The 23,686-nt window shown below is 41.7% G+C and overlaps 1 protein-coding gene across 1 annotated transcript in view; it reads right to left on the bottom strand.

Annotated features, from left to right (window-relative positions):
• Nucleotides 1-23,686, bottom strand: part of PRRC2A (proline rich coiled-coil 2A) — a 3,202,076-nt gene that overhangs the window by 2,508,799 nt on the left and 669,591 nt on the right. The window contains exon 10 of the mRNA XM_044082142.1: nt 8,671-10,824. Within this exon, the coding sequence (XP_043938077.1) occupies nt 8,671-10,824 (2,154 nt within the window). The remainder of the gene's footprint in view (nt 1-8,670; nt 10,825-23,686) is intronic.

The following is a 23,686-nucleotide window of genomic DNA, read 5'->3' as shown; positions in this document are numbered from 1 at the left end:
GGTACCACTGTAGCTTTCTCATATGCAGTCTGGCATGTGGGACCAAGATGATGCACGATGCCATGAAGCCCAAGGCCTGCAGAACTTTTCTTGCTGTTAGTTTGTTCTGCTTTGTTAATGCCAAGCAGTAAAGAGGGAGTTCTTTTTGTTTTTCTGCAGTTAGGAATGCCATTTGTTTTACTGTGTCCAATTCCGCACCCAAGAATGTTCTTGTTTGGGATGGTATCAGCCTTGACTTTTGTAAATTGACTGTGTATCCCAGGGCTTGTAGTAAGCAAATGACCCTTTGTAAATCTGTTGTCAGCTTGCTTTTGTTGTCCGCTTGTAACAGGCAGTCGTCCAGGTATGGATAAATTTGGATTCCCTGTAGTCTGCAGTGAGCGATTACTGATGCCAGGCATTTTGTAAATACTCTGGGCGCAGTAGATAAGCCAAAGGGCAATGCTGAGAATTGATAATGCTCTGATCCTGCAAGAAATCTGAGGTATCTTCTGCAATTTGGTCGTATGGGGACATGCAGGTATGCCTCCTTGAGATCTAGAGTTACCAGCCAACACTCCTTGCCCAGCATGGGAAGAAGTTGCTGTAGGGTCAGCATTTTGAATTTTGGGACAATGATGTATGTGTTTAAGACGGACAGGTCGAGAATAGGTCTCCAACTTTTCTCTTTTCTTGGTACTAGGAAGAGTCTGGAGTAGAATCCTTTGCCCTGTTCTGTTGTTGGTACTCTTTCCACAGCTCTCATCTTTGCTAATTCCGCTATCTGCTGTAGAGCTTCTTGTTTTTTGATTTGGAGGTAAGTTTGGCATTCCTCTTTTTACTGGTAAGGTGTGGAAGTGAAACCTGTAGCCTTGGTCTATGGTTTGCAAAATCCACTTGTCTTTTGTGATATAGTGCCAATTTTTCGAAAATAAGGCTAACTTTCCACCTAAAGGTGCTGCTATTTGCTCCCTGGTAGGCGGTGTCAGAGCCAAGTCACTGTGATTGACCTGTTGCAGTGGCGGTGGTTGTGTCTGTGCCTCGGTTATTGCCTTGCCACTGTCGTCCTCTGTAGGCACCTCCTCTGGATTGATTTCTGCCTCTAGAGCGTCTATTCCTGCCTCTTTGGGATTTTGAGGAGTCTGGAAAGGACCAATTTTTGGCAGGCCAGTTCCTGCTAAACCTTGGGGCTGAACCTGTAAGAAATCTTTAACTGTTTGTACAGATTTTGCCTTCTCTTCCATTTTCTTCATTACTTGCTGAGCAGGTGTACCAAATAGACTGGCCTTATCCATAGGAGCATCTAACAGCTTTGCTTTAACATGATCCGGTAAGACCTGTTCTTTCAACCATGCATGCCTTCTTATCACTGTGCCAGTCATGGCTGATCTAAATGAAGCCTCCAGTGCATCATAGTCACATTTTAAAGAATGGTTACTAACCTGTTGGATGTTATTCACCATTTCTAATACATATTTCTTATCTAAAGAGTCATCAGAGGACAGCTTTTTAGTTAACTGATCAAGCATAAACTCTTGGTATTGGATCATATGAAACTGACAGTTTAAAGCTCTAGCTGAGAGAGTAGCAGAGGTGTAAACTTTTTTCCCCCATCTCTCTAAGGACCTGGATTCCCTTTCAGAAGGAATAGGGTTTTTTGCTGAGGTCGAGGCTACTGCCTTAGGCCCCTGGGATATAGTTTCAGGATCTGCAAGAGGGGCCTTGTATAGGTGGTGATGAGTGTCTGGCACCCTGTAAAATCTATCTGGTTTGGCAGGGGCTGGAGGTAAAGAATCAGGAGCAGTGCAAACATCATTAAATGCATCATCCACAACAGGCAGTACAGGAGGTATAGCTAAGGGCCTATGTTGTCCTAAGTGCAGAAATGTCCTAAGCCTTTTTCTGGAATCTGAGAAGTCTTGTCCCTGCCATTGGAATTGTTCTCTCATGGCATGTAAGGTTTCCCCAAAGGAAAATTCCTCTGGTGGAGAGGCAGCTGGAATGGATTCTTCAGCATCGGAATCTTCATAAGTAGAAAAAGGAGCCTCTGGCTGGTCTGTAATGTCTGAGTCATCTGCAGAATCATCAGAGGACACTGGCTCGGGGGGCTCTGCTCTAGGTCTCTTTTCTGGGGGCTGAGAGGCCCTGTGTGGGTGAGATTGGGATCCCCTAATTAAGGATATTAAATCCTCTGCCAGAGTAAGCATTTGTGAACTTGAAGTGGGCCTGTGTGAGGAGGGCTTAACAGGCACTGATTTAACAGATTTGGCTGCTTTAGCCCTGGCAAAGGCCTTAATAGACATGGCTGCAGGAGGCCTAGCAGCACCACGTGCTGGGGTAGAGACATCCAAAGGGATGGTGTCTGATAAATCACTAGGAACCACAATTGTAGGCAAAATTTCTGAGGCCGATTCAACTAAGGTAGCAGGAGCCTCAGTAGTAGTCATGGATTCGGCTGACGATTGACCGGTTTTCTCGGTTTCGGCCGAAACAGACACTCGCGGCTTGCTTAACCGTGGTTTCGGCCGAAACCGCGGACCGCGAGTGTCTGTCTTTTTCTTTGCGTTTTAACAATTTGGGTAGTCGGAGGATCTGGCGGCATAATGTACGCAAAATCTGAGCCGAAAAACTGTTCAGCAAACTCCGACCAAGGCCTAAGCGTTCGTCGGTTGAAGGAAGCACAGGCCGAACAGGCTGCTACGTCGTGGTCTGGGCCTAAGCAAGGCAGGCAGTAAGAGTGGAAATCTTTATGAGGTATTTGTTTCCCACAAGTTAAACAGTTATTGACTTTTTCTGACATCGGCTGAGGCAAGAAAGAGTCCCCAACGGGGTACTTAGCTTTTTAGAAGTCTTCGAAGTAGTATTCGGTAGTAGTAATCTCTGGATCTGACCGACCGGCACTTGCGAACAGCTTCTGCTTCGGGTGCCACGCGGCAAGAAAGACTGAGGAAAATGGCGTCGGCTGATGCCTTTATACCCGAAGACCAGCAGAGATGACGTCGGGTGAAGTGCGACATCAGCCGAAGCCGGACCCAGACTTTGGAATCCGGCCGACCAAAGGGCTGCCTGACGACAGGACAACCCATTTGTTATGACTGCAGATGCATCCATGAAGGACATCAAGATAAGAGAAATATACACTAGTTTTTATAGTATTTTTACCTTTACAATGGTATTTATAATATTTAAAATATTTATTACATTATATTATGTTTTATTTCATATTTTACATTTTTATCAAGTGTGTCATTCTTAATAATTAACAATGTACAATGATTTTTAAACAAACTAATCAATCAACCAATGATAGGCGTTGTGTAATTAAGGATATATGTATTTAACTGTTGTTGCTGAGACATCTGGTTAGTACTCTGAAGATGCCCGTATGTTTTTCAGGGTGAAAGCGCTTAGTACTTTTATTCCACTTTATGTATGTTTACAACGTTGTTATTTTTCTCGCTGTATTGTGACTAATAAAATTATTTAAAGTGACCAACTGAGGAGCCTTCGCTATGTTTAACAAAGATAACAGAACTGTAGGTATGCCGTAAATATGTACAAAAATCAGTTTTGTTTAGGACTAAGGCTATGAAAATTATATTTTCATATATTTTAGTAAAAGAGTTTGCTAAAGTAAGATGTCAACGTGCTAAGTAATAACTAATTTTAAAGACAGTATTAGTCCTTACAACATGGTATAAACCTGTGCCCATGTGCTGTACACGTACAGATAGTTTGTTTAGGGCTTATTTTATGGAATTTAGGAATTTTTTTTCATATTGTGGTAAATAACTTTGCTAGGGAGCATTTCAATGTTCCAAATAATACCTCATTTTGAAGACATTACTCCTTACAACATAAAAAAAATGTGTATGATGTACAGATATCAAAGTTTGTCTTGTAGGATTATGAAAATTATACATTTGCCTTATTTCTCATTATTATGCCCATATCCTTGCAAGGGAGCATGGTGATGACACATATGATGCATCATTTTGAAGATGACATTGAGCCACACAACTTGTACACTGATATGTACTTTCTGTTACAGGTGATGAGATGATATGCTTTAACTATCAATTATGGCAAATACAATATTAATCACATTTATGTGAATATCTCAGTAAAGGAGCATCACACTGTAATGGTTAAGGTATCATTTTTAAAGCTGACATTCATGCAAATTACAAATTGTCTGGGGCTACATGGTACACTCACCAAGATATTGCGATTTCTTTTACTAAAAAGGTAAAAAATATGCATAATATTAGCATTCCTTGGCAAATACTTAATAATGACAGATACGCACTATCAACTTTTACACTGTTGGAAAGGTCGGTGTCTGCTGAACAACTTTCGCGTTTACATTTTTAGTCTAGCTGTTATGGTTAGAGAGTTATGAAAGTACAGTTGTGTACACTTACCATAAATGTAGATATTCGAGTGCATTCACTGTTGCAGTCATTACATTTGGGTTATCTGCCTGCAGGTAGCCCTCAACCGGCATGAATATCAAAGTCTTGGATTCCTGCATCGGATGCTCTATTTTCTTCCATGACGTCAGGTTATATAACATGCAGCAGACGCCATTACCTCAGTTTTTATTGCCCCAGATTTCAGGTGCCCCCATAATGGGAAGCAATTATATGTTAGGTTACACCTCCAACAAAAACCAAATAAACCAGAAAGCTTGAATACACCTAACAAGAAGGAAGGCACAGGCAAGAGAAGTCGGGGGGGGGGCTGGCGGGAGGGTAAAGTACAGTTTTGTATCTACCATAAATGTAGATGTCCGATAGGTATGCATCTGCAGTCCTAACATATGGGTTGTCCTGCCTCAGGCAGCCCTTCGGTCGGCCGGATTCCAAAGTCTGGGTCTGGTCTCGGCTGATGTTGCACTTCACCCGACGTCTTAGCTGCTGTTTATTGGGTATAAAGGCATCAGCCGACGCCATTTTCCTCAGTGTTTCTTGCCCCAGATGCCAGGTGCCCTCTAGGAAGGCTAAATTTGGATACATGCAAATAATAAAACAGTAGAGAGCAAACAATATAAGAAAATATATATATATATATATATATATATATATATATATATATATATATATATATACAAACAAATACACCATAATAGATTCCCCCAGCTAGCTAAAAGAGGGGTAAATACCCTAGGAATACCACAGAGGGGAAGGAGGGTGGGTAATCCTGACTGCAGATGCATACCTATCGGACATCTACATTTATGGTAGGTACAAAACTGTACTATGTCCTTCAAGGATGCATCTGCAGTCCTAACATATGGGTAGAATACCATAGCCAAACTGGGGGAGGAGGCACTAAGATAAAGATGGTGTAGTTAAGATCCCTTGCAAAACAGCAGTTGCAAAACCTGCTCGGGATCTAGAATATAAGGGAAGATTATAATGCTTGGCAAATGTATGCACGGAGCTCCAAGTAGCAGCTTCTAAAATGTCTTTGGTAGCCACTCCTCGTAGGAAAGCTGTAGTGGTGGCTGTAGCTCTTGTGGAATGAGGTCTGATATTTTCAGGAGTTGTCTTTCCATGAAAAGAGTAGCAAAATCGAATGCAATTTCCTATCCATTTTGAGATAGTCTGTTTTGAAATTGGTTTTCCTTGCATTCCTGTTGCATATGCTACCAGAAGCTGGTCAGTTTTTCTGCTGGTCTTAGTTCTGTCCAAATAGTAGCGTAATTGTCTGTGCACATCCAAGGTATGTAGTAGTCTTTCCCCCCCGTTTTGTGGGTTGGGGAAGAATGTAGGTAAATGAATCGCTTGGTTCAATAATACTCTGGAGACCACTTTTGGCATAAAGGTAGGGTTAGTTCTCAGAGAGACTCTGTCCTAATGGAAGATGAGGAAGGGTTGTACTGCCATTAACGCCTGTAACTCAGATACCCTACTTGCTGAAATGATTGCTAGCAGGAAAGCAGTTTTCCAAGACAAGAACTGTAATTCTGCTGTTGCTGCTGGTTCAAAAGGAGGAAGTGTTAACTTTTCCAGCACAAAGTTGAGATCCCATGTAGGTAAAGGTGGTTTCCTTGGAGGTTTTACATTTTTGATTCCTCTCAAAAACTGCCTGAGTAGAGGATGAGAGAAGACAGGAGGATCCATGTTGTATTCTGCTGAAATTGCTGATGCATGAATCTTAATGGAGGAGTAAGACAGGCCATTGTGGAACAGTTCTGCTAAATATTCCAGGATGTGTGCTATGTTTGCCAATGAGACATTCTCCCTTTGCTGCACTCCAAATGAGGTATCTTTTCCACTTGGCTGAATAAGTCTTCCTTGTGGAAGGTCTGCGTGCCTCCAGGATAATGTCCTTAACCCTCTGGGATAAACCTGGGTTATTTTGTTTTATGCAATATTCCAAGCAGCTAGCTGCAGTGTTTTCAAGTTTGGATGTAGGATCTTGTAGTTGGTCCTGTTAGAAGTAAGGGATAGAGGAAGAGGCCATGCGTGTGTCCGAGACATGCTTCTCAGTAGCGGGTACCAATGTTGCCTCGGCCAGTCTGGAGCTATCAGGATTACCCTTGGCTGATCCTCTCTGATCTTCAGTAGAACTTTGTACATCAAGGGAAGAGGTGGAAATGCATATGCTGTCAGGTTTTTCCAGCTGAAGGAAAGGGAGTCCACCCTCCAAGCAAGTGGGTGGTATGCTCTTGTGCAGAATTTCTTCAATTGGTGGTTGTGTGGGGAGGCGAACAGGTCTATGTCTGGTAGTCCCCATTTCTTTGTTATGGCTTTGAAGATATCTGGATGCAGCATCCATTCGTGAGCATCCGTGGTAGTTCTGCTTAAGGTGTCTGCTAGAGAATTTTCTTTCCCTGGTACAAATCTGGCCTGAAGTTGAATGTTGAGATTCAGGGCCACATTCCACAGGTCCATTGCCATCCGGCATAGAGGATATGAATGTGTACCTCCCTGTTTGTTGATGTACCACATGACTGTGGTATTGTTGGTTCTTATCAGCAGATGACCCCGTTGAAGGAGTGGTCTGAATGCCTGGATCGCATTTTTCACTGCCAACATCTCCTTTAGATTTATGTGTAGATTCAGCTTGTCTTGGGTCCATAGGCCTTGTATACACTTGTCCACCATGTGTGCCCCCATCCTAGGTCTGAGGCGTCCGTGGTGATGGTCTGGCTTAGATGAGGTTTGTGGAAAGGCAAGCCTCTGTTCCACTGACAGGCCTGAGCCCACCACAGGAATTCTTGCTTCAGGCATGGAATTATTGGAATCTGGGCTTCTAGACTGTGCTTGTGTTGAGACCATACATTCCTTAGGTACCATTGTAGCTTTAACACAACTAACTCCGGTCTCACCAATAAGCGAAAAAATCACCAGTCGTCACAAGTAGTCCATGTAACAGGAATAGTTTAATCCACAATACGCCACGTACAACGATACAAGTACATCCAACAAGGCAAATTACACAGCACAAAACATATGACAGGACAAACGAAGCTCAAATTCTACCATAAATCCTTAACGCCAAAAAACGCCAAATGGTACAACAGTAAGTTGAGCGCTTTCAACCAGTGTATCTGGTCTTCATCAGAACTGTTGAACGCCATCCCTCAACAGTTTAAATAAACTCCATGGTGCCAAAAAGCAATTGCTATTTAAAGTAATAGCGTAACAAATAAAAATTACCTAACACTTCACATTATTAACTCACATATAAAAAGCACCTACAGATGTGATTAGGTATTCATTTGCTATAAATTTATAAGTATTATATAAATATGCGTATGTATATGCGTATGTAGTGACTGTTACAATTATTTTGATGGAAACTCATACTGTTCAGCGTAACTGATATGCATAACAGATATGCGTGCATCTCCATTCCATTGTCCGTGAACCTAGTACCATATCTTTGTAATCTAGAACACTCATACTATATGTTCGCTAATATGCACTAATATCTGTTGTATATATAATCATATTAAAATATATATATATGCAAACCAAAAATCAAATGACAAAAGACAAAATCTACTGAAGTTATAGTGAAAAATGAGTGTGTAAATGTTATTATAAATATAATAAGTAGAAGTTAAAAAATCTAATCATAAAATCTAATCATAAAAAAGAGTTTGGACCAAGAATATGCCATAGTTATAACGTTAACTCTACCATATTAAGAACTCCATCTAACAATATTAAATCTTATATGCAAACATGTTCCAATAAAAACTTGTATTACAGAATATGTAAAGTGGACAATAATCAATACTTTCATACATATAGTGTAATAAGTACATCACAAATGGGATTAATCAGGTTGTGTTATACCTGTTGTAACAAATATAAATTCTCTAAATAGTTAAAAACGTAATAAAAATATATAAAATGTATATAATATTTGATAAGAGAAATGTGTAATAATGTAATAAAATAGTTATACATGTCCTATAATAATCTTTTATTCATATTGTAATTAATTGAACCAAGTGTTATTAGAGTGTGACAAGTTGTATTACTTGATTAATTGATTATTATAATGATACTAATATGTTAATCGATTATATAAACCAATTGAAACAACTGTAACCAGAGTAATCTAACGTTCAAAATAACAAGGATTTAGTTGATATAAAATCATTTAACCCTGGTGGTGTGGTGGCATCAAGAAAGATTTGCCACCATGTTTCGCGAAACGCTATCAAACCTTTTAAATCACCTCCCCTAGGGTCATTTCTAATAACTTCTAAAATAAGAAATTTAAAGGTGTGTTTCTCTCCACAAAATTCAATATGCCTATACAAGGCATTGGTCTTGTCCTTATTCCTAATACAATATATATGATCATAAATACGTTTTTTCAAACATCGTTCAGTTCTTCCTACATAAAAGGCCGTACAGGAATCACATTTAGCCAAATAAATAACCTGTTTGGTATTGCAATTGCCATCCTTGCGTTTAATAAGGGTCCTATGCCCATTATCAATTATAATTTTATCTTGCATTGCCATATAGGTACATTGATTGCATGATCCACATTTGCTACTTCTAAGTCTACTTGGCTTTTTAACTGAATAAGTTTCAAACATTTTCTTTAAGTTGTTCCCCATCCTGTACACAAACCTAGGTTTAGAACCCAATATTTTAACTAGCATAGGTTCACTACTTATTAGATACCAGAACTTACTAATAATACGCTTAATAATGTCTGCACCTAGATTATATGTAATTATACATGCTCTATGGTAATTGGAGTGAACACTTTTTGTATTAGGTCTAGATCCTAAATCCAAGGCTAAATTGTTTATTTCACCTGACCCTAATAACGGTTTGTATTTGATACCCCAATTTTCAACCACATAGGATACCACATCATCCATCATTGCAGATGGGTAACCTCTCTGTGCAAACAGTCCTTTTATATATTCCAATTCAATAAGTAAGTTGTCCTTTTCTGAAACCATTCTGGCTGCTCGAATGCACTGCCCCTTGAACACATTATATTTAACTTTCGGCGGGTGACAACTTGTATAATCTAAATAATTATTGGAAAAAGTGGCTTTCCTATAAATATTAGAGAACACTTTACCCTCATTGATAGTGACATAAGTGTCCAAATACGGCAGTCCTTTGGAATCGTATGAATGAGTAAATTTCAAGTATTCGCTACTGTTGTTGATATATGTCATAAATTCCAATAATTCATTCTCATCACCCTGCCATATCATATATATGTCATCCAGAAATCTCGAATAATAGTTGACATGTTTGAAATATGTGCTGGTAAATAACTTACTATCTTCCCAATTGAGCATAACCATATTGGCGTAGATGGGGGCACAAGCTGCGCCCATAGCTACGCCCCTGGTTTGTCTGAACAACTCACCCTCAAAGAATATAAAATTATTGTCTAAAACTAGGTTCATCATTTCTGTTATCAAGCAAATAGTGCTCCAATCTAAATCAGTGTGTCTAATCAAGCTGTTAGTAAATGCGTCCAAACCTTCCTCTTTAGGAATACACGAAAAGAGGTCTATCACGTCAATAGTAACAATGAAAAGGGGAATTTCATATTTTATATCTTTTACAGGATATTTGGAGAGAAAACACCAAGAATCCTTCACCATATGATCAATTATAGTATAAATGTTTTTTAATGTTATATCTATGAATTTACCCATTAAAAAAGTTTTAGACAGACTACCAGAAACTATCGGTCTTAGGGGGGGATCCTGAGAATCTTTGTGTGTTTTGGGTATACCTACCATAGTAGCCATCTTCGGATATGGTACTCTAATAAAATTATAAATTTCTTTTGTTATTCTACTTTCTATCAAATACTCTTCTATATAGGAGTCTATTCGTTGATAGGCAATATTTAATTCATTAATAGATAAAGGTTCATAATTATTAGTAGAGTGTAGAATATCATAAATTTTTTGTGTATACTTCAAACTATCGTAAATGGCTATTCCTCCCCCCTTGTCTGGTTTCATTAACCTTATACTATTATCGTTCCTTAACTTTGATAATAACTTTGTTTCTTCATAAGTCAAATTCTGTATTTGCGTTGTCTTTTTCAAATATGGGTATTCACTATATATTTCTCTGGTTACAACTTTATCATAAACATCAATTGTAGAATGATTAGCTGGTGTAAACTTACTTTTCACTGAAAACTCAGATCTAACTATTTCATTGTCTCTTTCATTATTATCATAATTCATCTTGTCATTGAAAAAAACATCTAAATTGATTTTTCTAATATACTTTTTAAAATCAATCAATGTTTCAGCCAACTGAAATTTGGGATTCGGAATATATTTCAAACCCTTCTCAAACAAGCTGAAATGTACTTTTTCTATAACCAAATTTGAATAATTAAATATTTTAAAATTGTTATAAGAATAAATATTCCCATTAATCACAATCTCATAATTATCAATGTTATTATTAGTATTACTATTATGTGACTCTATAAAAGTACCATCTATTTTGTTGCCAACGTTAACTTCATTGTTATTCATTAATACTTGTGTGAATTCCTGTCCCAATATCTCCTTCTGGGATATACTTTCCGGTGAGTATCCGGATATGGAGGATGTGTATTTCTTGGGTGCTCTTGAAAATCCCTACCATCATTATATCCTCTCACATCTTCAAATTTATCACCTCCATCTTCACAAGTATCCTGTTGTATATGGGCATTATCATAATGTTCTGTCCCTACCGAGGAACGATGTTTAGGCCATATATAGGCCAATTTCCTCTGATATTGTTCACTGTCTCTTAACATTTTATTATTTTTCCTTTGACATAAATTTAATGCCCATTTTTCAGCTTCAGTAAATTGTTTTTTATATAATTTCTCCCAATCCTTAAATAATAAATCATTAATAATACTAATATTTAAATTGTCCACTTCATCAGTTTACTCAATCTTTCATCATAATATTTCATTAATAATGTAATGTAATTAAAACCACATTCATCGAAAAACTTATTAAATTCTTCTCTACCCACAGATATTAGTGCATATTAGCGAACATATAGTATGAGTGTTCTAGATTACAAAGATATGGTACTAGGTTCACGGACAATGGAATGGAGATGCACGCATATCTGTTATGCATATCAGTTACGCTGAACAGTACGAGTTTCCATCAAAATAATTGTAACAGTCACTACATACGCATATACATACGCATATTTATATAATACTTATAAATTTATAGCAAAAGAATACCTAATCACATCTGTAGGTGCTTTTTATATGCGAGTTAATAATGTGAAGGGTTAGGTAAGTTTTATTTGTTACGCTATTACTTTAAATAGCAATTGCTTTTTGGCGCCATGGAGTTTATTTAAACTGTTGAGGGATGGCGTTCAACAGTTCTGATGAAGACCAGATACACTGGTTGAAAGCGCTCAACTTACTGTTGTATCATTTGGCGTTTTTTGGCGTTAAGGATTTATGGTAGAATTTGAGCTTCGTTTGTCCTGTCATATGTTTTGTGCTGTGTAATTTGCCTTGTTGGATGTACTTGTATCATTGTACGTGGCATATTGTGGATTAAACTATTCCTGTTACATGGACTACTTGTGATGACTGGTGACTTTTTCGCTTATTGGTGAGACCGGAGTTAGTTGTTGTGTTGTTGCACTTCATAGTTTCTGATGTCGAACCATTGTAGCTTTCGCATATGTAGCCTGGCATGTGGAACCAATATTATGCATGATGCCATGTAACCCAAGGCTTGCAGGACTTTCCTTGCAGTAAGCCGAGTTTGTGTTGTTAATGTCATGAAGTAGGCTGGTAGTTGCTTTTGTTTTTCTTCTGTGAGAAAAGCCATCTGAATTGATGTATCCAGTTCTGCACCCAAGAATGTTATCCTTTGGGATGGTACTAGTCTTGACTTTTGCATGTTGACTGTGTATCCCAAGGCTTGCAACAGTTGTATGACATTTTCCAAATCTTTTGTTAATTTTGCCTTGTTGTCTGCTTGTATTAGGCAGTCGTCCAGGTATGGGTAAATTTGAATTCCCTGAAGCCTGCAATGAGCAATTACTGATGCCAGGCATTTCGTGAATACTCTGGGCGCAGTAGATAAGCCAAAAGGCAATGCTGAGAATTGATAATGCTCTGATCCTGCAAGAAATCTGAGGTATCTTCTGCAATCTGGTCGTATAGGGACGTGCAGGTATGCCTCCTTGAGATCTAGAGTCACCAGCCAAGACTCCTTGCCCAGCATGGGAAGAAGCTGCTGGAGTGTCAGCATTTTGAATTTTGGTACAATGAGGTATGTGTTCAGTGCGGACAAGTCTAGAATAGGTCTCCATTGATTTTCTTTTCTTGGTACAAGGAAAAGCCTGGAGTAAAATCCTTGGCCTTGTTCCATCGGTGGTACCTCTTCTATAGCTCTCATCCTTAGTAAGTTGTTGACTTGTCTTAGAGCGTCTGTTTTTTGGCTTGGTGGTAGGTTTGGCATTCCTCTCTTTTTTGGTAAAGTGTGGAAGTGAAACCTGTAGCCCTTGTCTATTGTTTGTAAAGTCCATTTGTCGCCTGTAATGTAATGCCAGTTGTCAGAGAATAAGGCTAGCTTTCCGCCCAAGGGTGCTTCCAGTTGTTCCCTGGTAGGCGGAACTAGAGCCAAGTCATTGTGTCTGCCCTGTGGAAGTGGTTGCAGTTGAATCTGTGGCAGTATTTCTCTGGTTGGTAGGTTGCCACTGATGTCCCCTGTAGGCACCCCTAGATTGACCTCTGCCTCTGGGGTGTCTATTTCTGCCTCTCTGGGCTCTGGAGTTGTCTGGAAAGGACCAATTCTTCGAAGGCCAATTTCGGCTAAACCTCGGAGGTTGGACCTGTAAGAAATCCTTGACTGTTTGGACAGATTTTGCTTTTTCTTACACCTTCTTTAGAACCTCCTGTGCAGGGGAGCCAAACAAACTTTGTTTCTCCATGGGAGCATCTAGGAGTTTTGACTTAACATGGTCTGGTAAGGATTGTTCTTTTAACCAGGCATGCCTTCGAATCACTGTTCCAGTCATAGCTGATCTAAAGGAAGCCTCCAGTGCATCATAGCCACATTTTAAGGAATGGTTACTGACCTGCTGAGAGTTATGTACCAAATCCTGAAGGGACTTGCGATCTAAAGGTTCAGGAGAAGACAGTTTTTGTTTATCTGATCTAACAAAATTCCTGGTACTGAATCATGTGAAATTGACAGTTCAAGGCCCTGGCCGAAAGAGTAGCAGAAGTATAAACCTTTTTACCCCATCTCTCTAATGCTCTAGATTCCCTTTCAGAGGGAAGAGGGTTTTTGGCAGAGGCAGCTGCCACACCTTTAGGGCCCTGTGAAATGGTTTCAGGGTCTGCAACAGGAGCCTTATACAAATGGTAATGTGTGTCCAGGACCCTGTAATATCTGTCTGGTTTGGCAGGGGCCGGAGGAAGAGAATCAGGGGCAGTACAGACATCATTATATGCATCATCAACAACTGTTAATACTGGCGGAATGGCTAAAGGCCTATGCTGTGGTAAGTGTAAAAAGGTCCTAAGCCTTTTCCTTGAATCTGAAAAATCCTGGCCTTGCCATTGGAAGTGTTCCCCTCATAGCATGCAAAGTTTCCCCAAAGGAAAATTCTTCAGGAGGAGAAGCAGAAGGAATGGAGTCTTCTGCATCAGAATCTTCATAAGGAGAGTATGGGCCTTCGTGAGGGTCTGAAATGTCGGAGTCATCCGAGGAGTAATCTGTAGAGACAGGTTCCGGGGTTTCAGTCCTAGGCCTCTTGTCTGGAGGGGGCTGAGAGGCCCTGTCTGGGTGAGGTTGGGATCCCCTGATCAAAGAAATGAGATCCTCAGCCAGGCTGAGCATTTGTGAACTAGAGGTAGGCCTATGTGAAGGAGTTTTAGCAGGTAAGGCCTTAGAAGATTTAGCTGCTTTAGCCCTGGCAAAAGCCTTGATAGACATAGAAGCAGGGGGTGTAGCAGCCCCACGTGCAGGAGTAGATATGTCTAAAGGAATAGTGTCTGACAAATCCTGGGTGCCTGCTTCTGTAGCAGTAAATTCAGTAGCAGATTCAGCCATGCTCTGTGAGGCCTCGGCTATCGGAGGCATGCTTTCGGCCTAAGGAAGAACCGGGGGATCGGTTTCAGCCGAAACCGAGACACTCACGGTTGGCCTAACCGTGGTTTCAGCCGAAACCGTGGACCCCGAGTGTCTGTCCTTTTCCTTGCGTTTTTTAGCTAATTGAGTAGTCGGAGTCTCCGACGGCATTTTGTATGCAAAAGCGGGACCAAAAAACTCCTCTGCAAACTCCGACCGACGTCTAAGTGTCCGTCGGTTGAAGGAAGCACAGGCTAGACAAGCTGATACGTCGTGGTCTGGGCCTAAGCAAGGAAGGCAGTACGAGTGGAAATCCTTATGAGGTATTTGTTTCCCACAAGTTAAACAATTATTTACTTTGTCTGACATCGGCTGAGGCAAGAAAGAGTCCCCAACGGGGTACTTAGCTTTTTAGAAGTCTTCGGTAGTAGAAATCTCTAGATCTGACCGACCGGCACTTGCGAACAGCTTCTGCTTAGGGCACCACGCTGCAAGAAAGACTGAGGAAAATGGCGTCGGCTGATGCCTTTATACTCAATAAACAGCAGCTAAGACGTCGGGTGAAGTGCGACATCAGCCGAGGCCAGACCCAGACTTTGGAATCCGGCCGACCCAAGGGCTGCCTGAGGCAGGACAACCCATATGTTAGGACTGCAGATGCATCCTTGAAGGACATCCAGGACTGCAACAGTGAATACACTTGAATATCTACATTTATGGTAAAAGTGTACACAACTGTACTATGTTATTACTGTTTCACTGTTGCAGTCATTACATTTGGGTGGATTCCCAAAGCTAAGGAAGGGAGGAGGAATTTAGAGAGCATTAGCACCAGCTATTAAGCCCTGCAAGACGGTATTGGCAAAACAAGCTCTGGATTTAGAAAAAATAGGCATGTGGTAATGCGTGGTGAAGGTATATACATAAGCCCCAGGTAGCAGCTTCAAGGATGTCCCTGGTAGGACTCCTTTGAGGAAGGCTGTAAAGTTGCAGCCCTGGTGGAATGTGATCTTATCCCCTGTGGGGTAGTTTTTCCATGGTGCTTATAGCAGAAATGAATGCAATGGGCTATCAATTTAGAAATGGTTTGCTTCAAAATGGCCTTCCCCTCTGCCCCTGTAGCAAAGCCAACTAGCTGATGTTCAGATTGTCTGAGAGGCTTGGTCCTGTCCAAATGAAATCTAAGTTGTCTGTGGACGTCCAAAGAGTGCAGTATTCATTCATCTTTTTGTGGATTCGGGAAAAAAGTAGGCAAATGAATGGACTGATTTAGGGCCACACTAAGCACCACCTTGGGCATAAAGGCAGGATTAGTTCTGAGGGAAACCCTGTCTGCATGGAAGATAATGAAGGGCTCCCACTGCCATGAGGCCCTGTAATTCAGACATTCTTCTTGCTGAAGTGATGGCTAGAAGGAAGGCTGTTTTCCAAGAAAGGAAATTCAACTTTGCAGTTGCAGCGGGTTCAAATCAAGGGAGAGTGAGCTTTTTCCAATACAAAGTTAAGGTCCCAGGCTGGAGTAGGGGCTTGCCTGGGGTGGGGGTGGGGGGGTCTTAAATTTTTGGCCCCCTGAGGAACTGCTTTAGCAGGGGGTGAGAGAAGAGGGGTGGCTCAGTATTATAATTTGCTGAAATGTCAGAGGCATGAATTTTAATTGATGAGAAGGATAGGCCCTTGTGGAGCATTTCTGTTAAGTACTGAAGAATATGAGGTAAGCTGGGCACTGGTGTGCCCATCCCCCGAGTTTGGCTCCAGGAACAGTATATTTTCCACTTTTCAGCATAAGATTTTCTAGTGCTAGGCCTCCTTGCTTCCAGAATAATATCTAGCACCTGCTTACTGAGGGATGCTATTTGAGAGCTCAAGGGATTAGCCAGGCTGCAAGGTTTTGGGTTTGAAGCTGGGGGTGCAGAATCTGGCCAGCCTGCTGGAACAGCAGGAAGGGTTGTCTGAGATAGGTGCCATGGCTCCAGCAGTATCATACTGCGCAAAAGAGTGTACCAATGCTGATGTAGCCAGTCTGGTGCATTCAGTATTGTCCTTGGTTTGTCCTGTTTGATCTTTAGCAGAACCTTCGAGAGGAGAGGCAGAGGGGGAAAAGCATAAACTAAGAGGCTTTCCTGGGTAAAAAACAGGGCAACCACTTTCCAAGCTTGACTGTGGGGAGTTCTTGTGCAGAATTTGTCCAATTGGTAGTTTGGGTGGGGGGGGGACAGGTCTATTCCTGAAGTCCCCCATTTGCTCAAGAGGTTGAATATTTCTGGTTCCAATTTCCATTTGTGTGGGTCCATGATATTTCTGCTTAGGTCATCTGCCAGTGAATTTAGCTTGCCTGACAGGAATTGAGCTTGTAGGGTCCACTTGGTAGCTCAAGGCTGTGTTCCACAGAGCCATGGCTAGTCTGCAGAGAGGGTACGAGTGGGTTCCCCCCTGCTTGTTTATGTACCACATAACTGTGCTGTTGTCTGTCTTTACCAATAATTGTCCTGGAAGGATGTGGTCCTTGAAGGCTGTCAGGGAATTCTCTACAGCTAACATTTCTTTTTAGTTAATATGCAGGTGCATCTGACTCAGGATCCATTTACCCTAAATGCACTGCCCTGCCAAGTGAGCCCCCCATGTATAGTCTGAACAGTCTGTTAGGGTTTGGGTGGCAGGGGGTAGATTGAAAGGAAGCCCCATGTTGAGATGGCAGGCCTCTGCCCACCAAAGGAACTCTGCCTTTATACAAAAAATGATAGGAATCATTGTTTACAGGTCCTGACAATGTTGGCACCATAGGCGTTTTAGATACCATTGCAGTTTCCTCATATGCAGTCTTGCATATAGAATTAGAATGCAAGAAGCCATGCAGAATTTTTCTTGCAGATAGCAGGGTCTTTGTGGCCAGTAGGTTGTCAAACATGTTTCGCTGGCGTGAGAAAAGCCATCTAGGAAGTTGTGTTCAAGCTTGCTCCCAGGAATACAATCTGTTGGCAGGGTACCAGGTGAGATTTCTCTTTGTTTATGGTGTACTCCAGCGAGGTTATGTTTTAATAGAAAGTCCTGGATTTCTGCCTGAATCAGACAATCGTCCACGTATAGGTATATCTGAATATTTCTCTGCCTGCAAAATGCAATGGCTGGAGCTAGAAACTTTGTGAATACCCTGGGCGCAGTAGATAAGCCAAAGGGAATTGCAGAGAACTGACCGTGCATGCAGCCTGCTCTGAAGCGTAGATATTCCATGCAAGATTCCCTTATTGGAATGTGCAGTTAAGCTTCTTTTAAGTCTAAGGCTGCAACCACGCATCTTTGCCCAGCATAGGGAGCAGCTGTTGGAAGTGTTAGCATTTTGAATTTTGGGATTACCAAAAAGGTGTTTAGAATAAAGAGGTCCAGGAGAGGACGCCAGGAGCTGTCTTTTCTGGGTACCAGGAAAAGCCTAGAGTAAAACCCTTGTCCCCTTTCTTCTTATGGGACAAGCTGAATGGCCCCGATACTTAGAAGAGAGAGAAAGTACAGTTGTGTACACTTACCATAAATGTAGATGTTAGAGTGTATTCACTGTTGCAGTCATTACATTTGGGTAATCTGCTGGCAGGTTGCCCTCAGTCGGCCTGACTAAAAAAGTCTTGGGTCCAGTGTCAGTTGCTGTTGCTTCTCCCATGATGTCAGGTCATCAGGGGTATATAAAACATGTAGCACATGCCATTACATCAGTTTTTCTTGCCCCAGATGTCAGGTGCCCCCCAAATGGGGAGCAAAATACACACACACATATATATATATATATATATATATATATATCTATATATATCTATAATTAGAAATACAAAAATATACCTCCAAACAAAAGCAAATACACCAAAAAGGCTTTTAAGCATAGTAAAAGAAAGAAGAGGTATAGTAAAAGAAAAATGGGGTTGGAGGGAGGGTAACTAGGACTGCAACAGTGAAAACACTCTAACATCTACATTTATGGTAAGTGTACATAACTGTATAATGTTCATGTTTCACTGTTGCAGTCATTACATTTGGGTAGATTCCCAAAGCTAAGGTTGGGAGGATGGATTTATACAGCATTAGGAACAGCTACAAGTCCCTGCAAATTCAGCAGTGGCAAAGCCAGCTCTGGATTTTGAGAAAATTGGTCAGTGATTATGTTTGGTGAAAGTATGAACTGAACTCCAGGTAGCAGCTTCTAGAATATCCCTGGTAGGAACACCTCTGAGAAAGGCTGCTGAAGTAGATACAGCCCTGGTGGAATGAATACAGAGGCTTACCCATTTAGAAATAGGGTACTTCCGTATTATCGCAACCAGATTTTCGCGGTAATAACACTTGCTTCCCGATCAAGACAAATGTTAGTTAATGTTGTTAAAATGTAATACAGCATGTTTTCTTTTAACAGTACACCTTATTTTCTGGACTATCGATACAATGTGCAAGACATACTTCTGTTCTTTCTTAATGGTGTTGACTGGCACAACGTTCAATGGGTAGACTTGCAGGAAGTGACATGGGTGCCAGTAAACACCATTAAGAAAGAACAGCATGTCTTGCAGGTTGTACTGATAGCCCAGAAAATAATGTGTACTGTTGAAAGAAAACATGCTGTGTTACACATTTTAGCAACATTAACGAACATCTGTCATGACTGGGAACCAAGTGCTGAGAGACATTGTGTGAATCAGGTCAGTGATGTCTTAAGTTAAAGTGGGGGGCACAACATTGCAGCAAGGGTGTCAAAATAAAAAAAAAAAAAAACTGCATATCTCTCTGATGCGACACTTTCCACTATGCTTAAAAAATGCACATGTAATCCTCAGAAGCCTGAATACCTGCCACTGAATGCCTTAACGAATTCTTGCATTCAGCTACGGCGGTAAAGGATGCTACAGCAGCCCTAACAATTGAAGCCAAACTTGGAAGGAATGTATGTAGTATGGCCATTATTTCAAAGCATACGCTGACAAAGAAAGTTCAGTGGGCAGCCTTGCAATGCAGTGACATGCTGGTGCTATTAAAGAGCACGAAGAAACAGTAAGTTGTGTAACTTTGTGTTTGTAGCCGTCTGTAAACCAACCTATTTTGTTAAAGAAAACACAGTTTTCCATTTCAAGCACATTAACTAGCACATTCACTGATAGGGAAGCAACCACTGTTGTCGTGAAAATCTGGTTGCGATAATACGCAAGTACCAGAAATAGTTTGCTTTGAAATAGTCTTCCCCTCTACCCCTGCAGCAAATGCTACCAGCAGTTCAGATTTTCTTTGAGATTTAGTCCTATCCAAGTAGAATCTAAGTTGTCTGTGTACATCCAATGAATGCAGAATCTGCTCTCCCTTGTTCAGTGGACTGGGAAAGAAAGTTGGCAAATTAATGGACTGATTAAGTGCCACACTGGATACCACCTTGGGCATGAATGATGGATTGGTCCTGAGTGACACCCTATCCGCATGAAAGATGATGAAAGGCTCCACTGCCATAAGGGCCTGTAATTCAGATATCCTTCTACCTGAAGTGATTGCTAAAAGGAAGGCGGTTTTCCAGGAAAGAAATTTTAAGTCTGCAGTTGCAGCTGGCTCAAAAGGAGGTAGAGTGAGTTTCTCCACTACAAAGTTAAGGTCCCAGGCAGGGGTTGGAGCTCTGAGATACTGTTTCAGCAGAGGATGAGAGAAGAGGGAGGATCTGTGTGAGGCATGGATTTTATAGAACAAAAAGACGGACCCTTGTGAAGCACCTCAGTAAGTAATGCAAAATCTGAGGTAAATTGGGCACTGCTGTGCTCATCCCTTGAGACCTACTCCAGGCACAGAATCTTTTCCATTTGTCAGCATAAGATTTTCTAGTACTAGGTCTTCTCGCCTCCAAAATGACATCCATCACAGGGATGCAAAGGAGGAATTTAAGTGATTAGCCAAACTGCAAGATTCAATGTTTGGAGCTGAGGGTGCAGAATTTGGTTCTCCTGCTGCGCAGAAAGGAGGGTTGTCTGAGGCAGTTGCCACAGAGAAATGTGTAACACTGCGCAGGAGTGGGTACCAGTGCTGGCAAAGCCAGTCTGGAGCAATCTAAATAATTTTTGGTTTGTCCTGTTTGACTTTTAGTAGAACTTTGGAGAGCAAAGGCAGAGTGGGAAAAGCATAAACTGAGAGGTTTTTCCAGCTGAAGGACAGCGCATTCACTTTCCAGGCTTTTTTGTGATAATTTCTTGTGCAAAATTTGTCCGAATGGTAGTTCTGGGGTGAGGCAAAAATATACATGTCTGGGCTTCCCAATTTGCGTGTCAACATGTTGAAAATCCGTGGTTCCAGTTTCCATTCGTGAGGGTCCGAGAGATTCCTGCTTAGTTCATCTGCCAGGGCATTCTGCTTTCCTGGCAGGAATTGAGCTTGTAGTTGTACTTGGTAGCTCAAGGCAGTGTTCCACAATCCCATGGCTAGTCTGCAGAGGAGGTAGGAATGTGTACCCCCCCCCCGATTGTTTATGTACCACATAACCGTGGTGTTGTCCCGTCTATCAGTAATTGTCCTGGATGAAGGTAGTCCTTGAAGGCTGTCAGTGCATTCTGTACAGCTAGCATTTCTTTTTGATTGATAGGAAGGTGCATTTGATTTGGGCTCCATTTGCCCTGAATGCACTTCCCTGCCAGATGAGCCCCTCATGCATAGTCTGATGCGTCTCTAGTTAGGGTTTGGGTGGCAGGGAGTGGTTTGGGTGGCAGGGAGTGGTGTGAATGGCAGTCCCTTGTTTTGGTGACAGGCCTCTGGCCACCATAGTAACTCTAGGCGCAGGCAAGGTATAATAGGAATCATTGTTTCCAGGCTGTGACAGTGTTGACTCCATAAACCTTTTAAGTACCACTGAAGTTTCCTCATATAGGTTTCATAGCTTGGTACTGGGCTATCTGCCCGAAGGCATATATTAGCCCAGCCACGTTGTGCGGTATTCACCGCCCTTTTAGTAGTTCCCTAGACCCTTGTACTAGCAGCTAGTACCCTTGGCCACTATCTAGTAGTGCTATTGGTGTGATCCCCGGTGTGAACTTGGTTACCCATCCACTCATCAAGGTTCCTCTTGAAGAGTGACAGTGAGGGGCTCTGTCTTATGTAGATCGGGACCCTGTTCCATAGTAAGGGAAGTCTGTGCGAGGGAATCTATCCCTTCAGCATGTTCTATTCATTGCTGTGTTGAGGTTTATATCCCTAGAGCATGTAGCTCGAGTAGATTTGGGTTTGCTAAGATGGAGCATGTTCAACAATTCTGGGTTGGACATGGCTCTGTACGTTAGACAGAGATCACCTCTGAGAAAGCGGTATGCAACAGAGAACAGTCTTAGCTTTTTCAATTGTGCTGCATAGGGCAACTGTTTGAGGCCAGGAATCCTCTTGGTTAGGTACCTCCGTGGTCTCTCCAGCTGCTGGACATGTCTAGCCAGGTACATTCCAATTGGTGCATTGTACTCAATAATGGGTCTGATGAGGGAAGAGTAGAGGGGCACCATTACATCCTTAGATCTTGATGTGAACCCTTTTATGATCAGATGGGTCACATTGAAGGATTTTCTAACCACTTTGGCAACATGGTTATCAAAGGAAAGTTGACTATCTACTTGGGTCCCTAGATCCCTTATTTCTTCTTCAAATTTCAGGGGATTACCTCCTATGTTGTAGTTTGTGGGTACTCTGTTTTTTCCAAAGGGGATTACTACGCATTTTTTTGCATTTAGCTTGAGACCATGGCTTTGACACCATGCAGTCTCATTTAGGCCCTTCTGGAGGATCTCCATGTCAACCGGAGACTCTACTGTAGCACCCAGTTTGCAGTCGTCCGCAAACTTAGTCAGCCACAGCCCTTCCGTGCTTGCCTGTACTTCTGAGAAGTATATGTCAAACAGGAGAGCCCCAGGACAGAGCCCTGAGGCACACCACTCATTACTGGTCTGGATTTGGACATAGATCCTGCTACTCTTACTTTATGGGATCTGTCAGAGAGCCAGTTTGCGATCCATCTTGAGACGTAAGGGTTTATGCCCAGGCTGGTGAGCTTATCAACAATACCTGAATGGGGAATGGTGTCAAATGCTTTAAGCAAGGTCAAGGTAAGCTGTGTGTACCTCCTTTCCCTTATCTATATAGCCTGAGTAACTGTCTCAAAGAAATCCACCAGGTTCAGGAGGCATGATCTGCCCTTGAAGCCAAACTGTGTGGGGTCCAGCGACTGGAGGTTCCCAATCTCTCCATATATGAGTTCCATAATGATTCGCTCCACAGCCTTACAGATCAAACTGGTCAGGCTCATTGGTCGGTAGTTCCCAGGGTCAGTTGTGGCCCCACCCTTGTGTAGCGGGACCACCACTGCCGTGAGCCATTATATGGGCACATATCCTGTGGAGAGGCTGAGATTGAACAGGGTATTAAGATGCAGGGTTAATACCTTTTGGAGCTCGCATATGACACAGCCTGGGACACCATCTGGTCCCATGGAGGCAGTGTTTTCAGCTTTAAATAGAGCCTTGTTAACCAACGTATCAGTAATAATTGGACTTGCACAATCCCCTGGAATGCTAATAGGCCCTGTAGGCGGCGGTGGTGGTGAGGGGGGGGGGGGGATTTGCACTGAACCTGTCAGCCAAGATGTTGGCAATGTCAAAAGGGTCACTGTATTTTGTTCCATTTTGTACTAGCTCAGAACAGACCTGAGCGTTGCCATTTAGGTTTGTGACATAGCCATAGAAGGTCTTATGGTTATCCTTGACATCCTTGGCAACTTTCTTTTCAAAATTAGCTTTAGTTGACTTGATGAGGGCTCTCAATTTCTTACTAATGCTGATCAGGGATGATTTTTCTACTTGAGATTTGGCCTTCTTTTGTATAAGTCTCCTCCTTTTATTGTAAAGTTGGCTTATGGCTGGGGTCCACCAGACTGGTTTCTTCTTGCTTGAGGAAGGAGTCTTATTTGGGATAGCATGGTCCATGCAAACCTGAAGATGCATATAAAGTGCCTTGGTGTAGGATTCCGCATCCTGGATATCATTATTCTTCTTCAAGGGAACAGTGAAGCTTTCCACTTCGGATGCAAGTAGTTTGCAGTTTGCTTTGGAAAGGTTTTTGACTATGGTTTCTTTGACG

Source organism: Protopterus annectens, chromosome 9.part0 (assembly GCF_019279795.1).
Source record: "Protopterus annectens isolate FY-2018-M chromosome 9.part0, PAN1.0, whole genome shotgun sequence".
NCBI classification, from domain to species: Eukaryota; Metazoa; Chordata; order Ceratodontiformes; family Protopteridae; genus Protopterus; species Protopterus annectens.
This window is presented reverse-complemented; position numbering and strand designations above follow the sequence as displayed.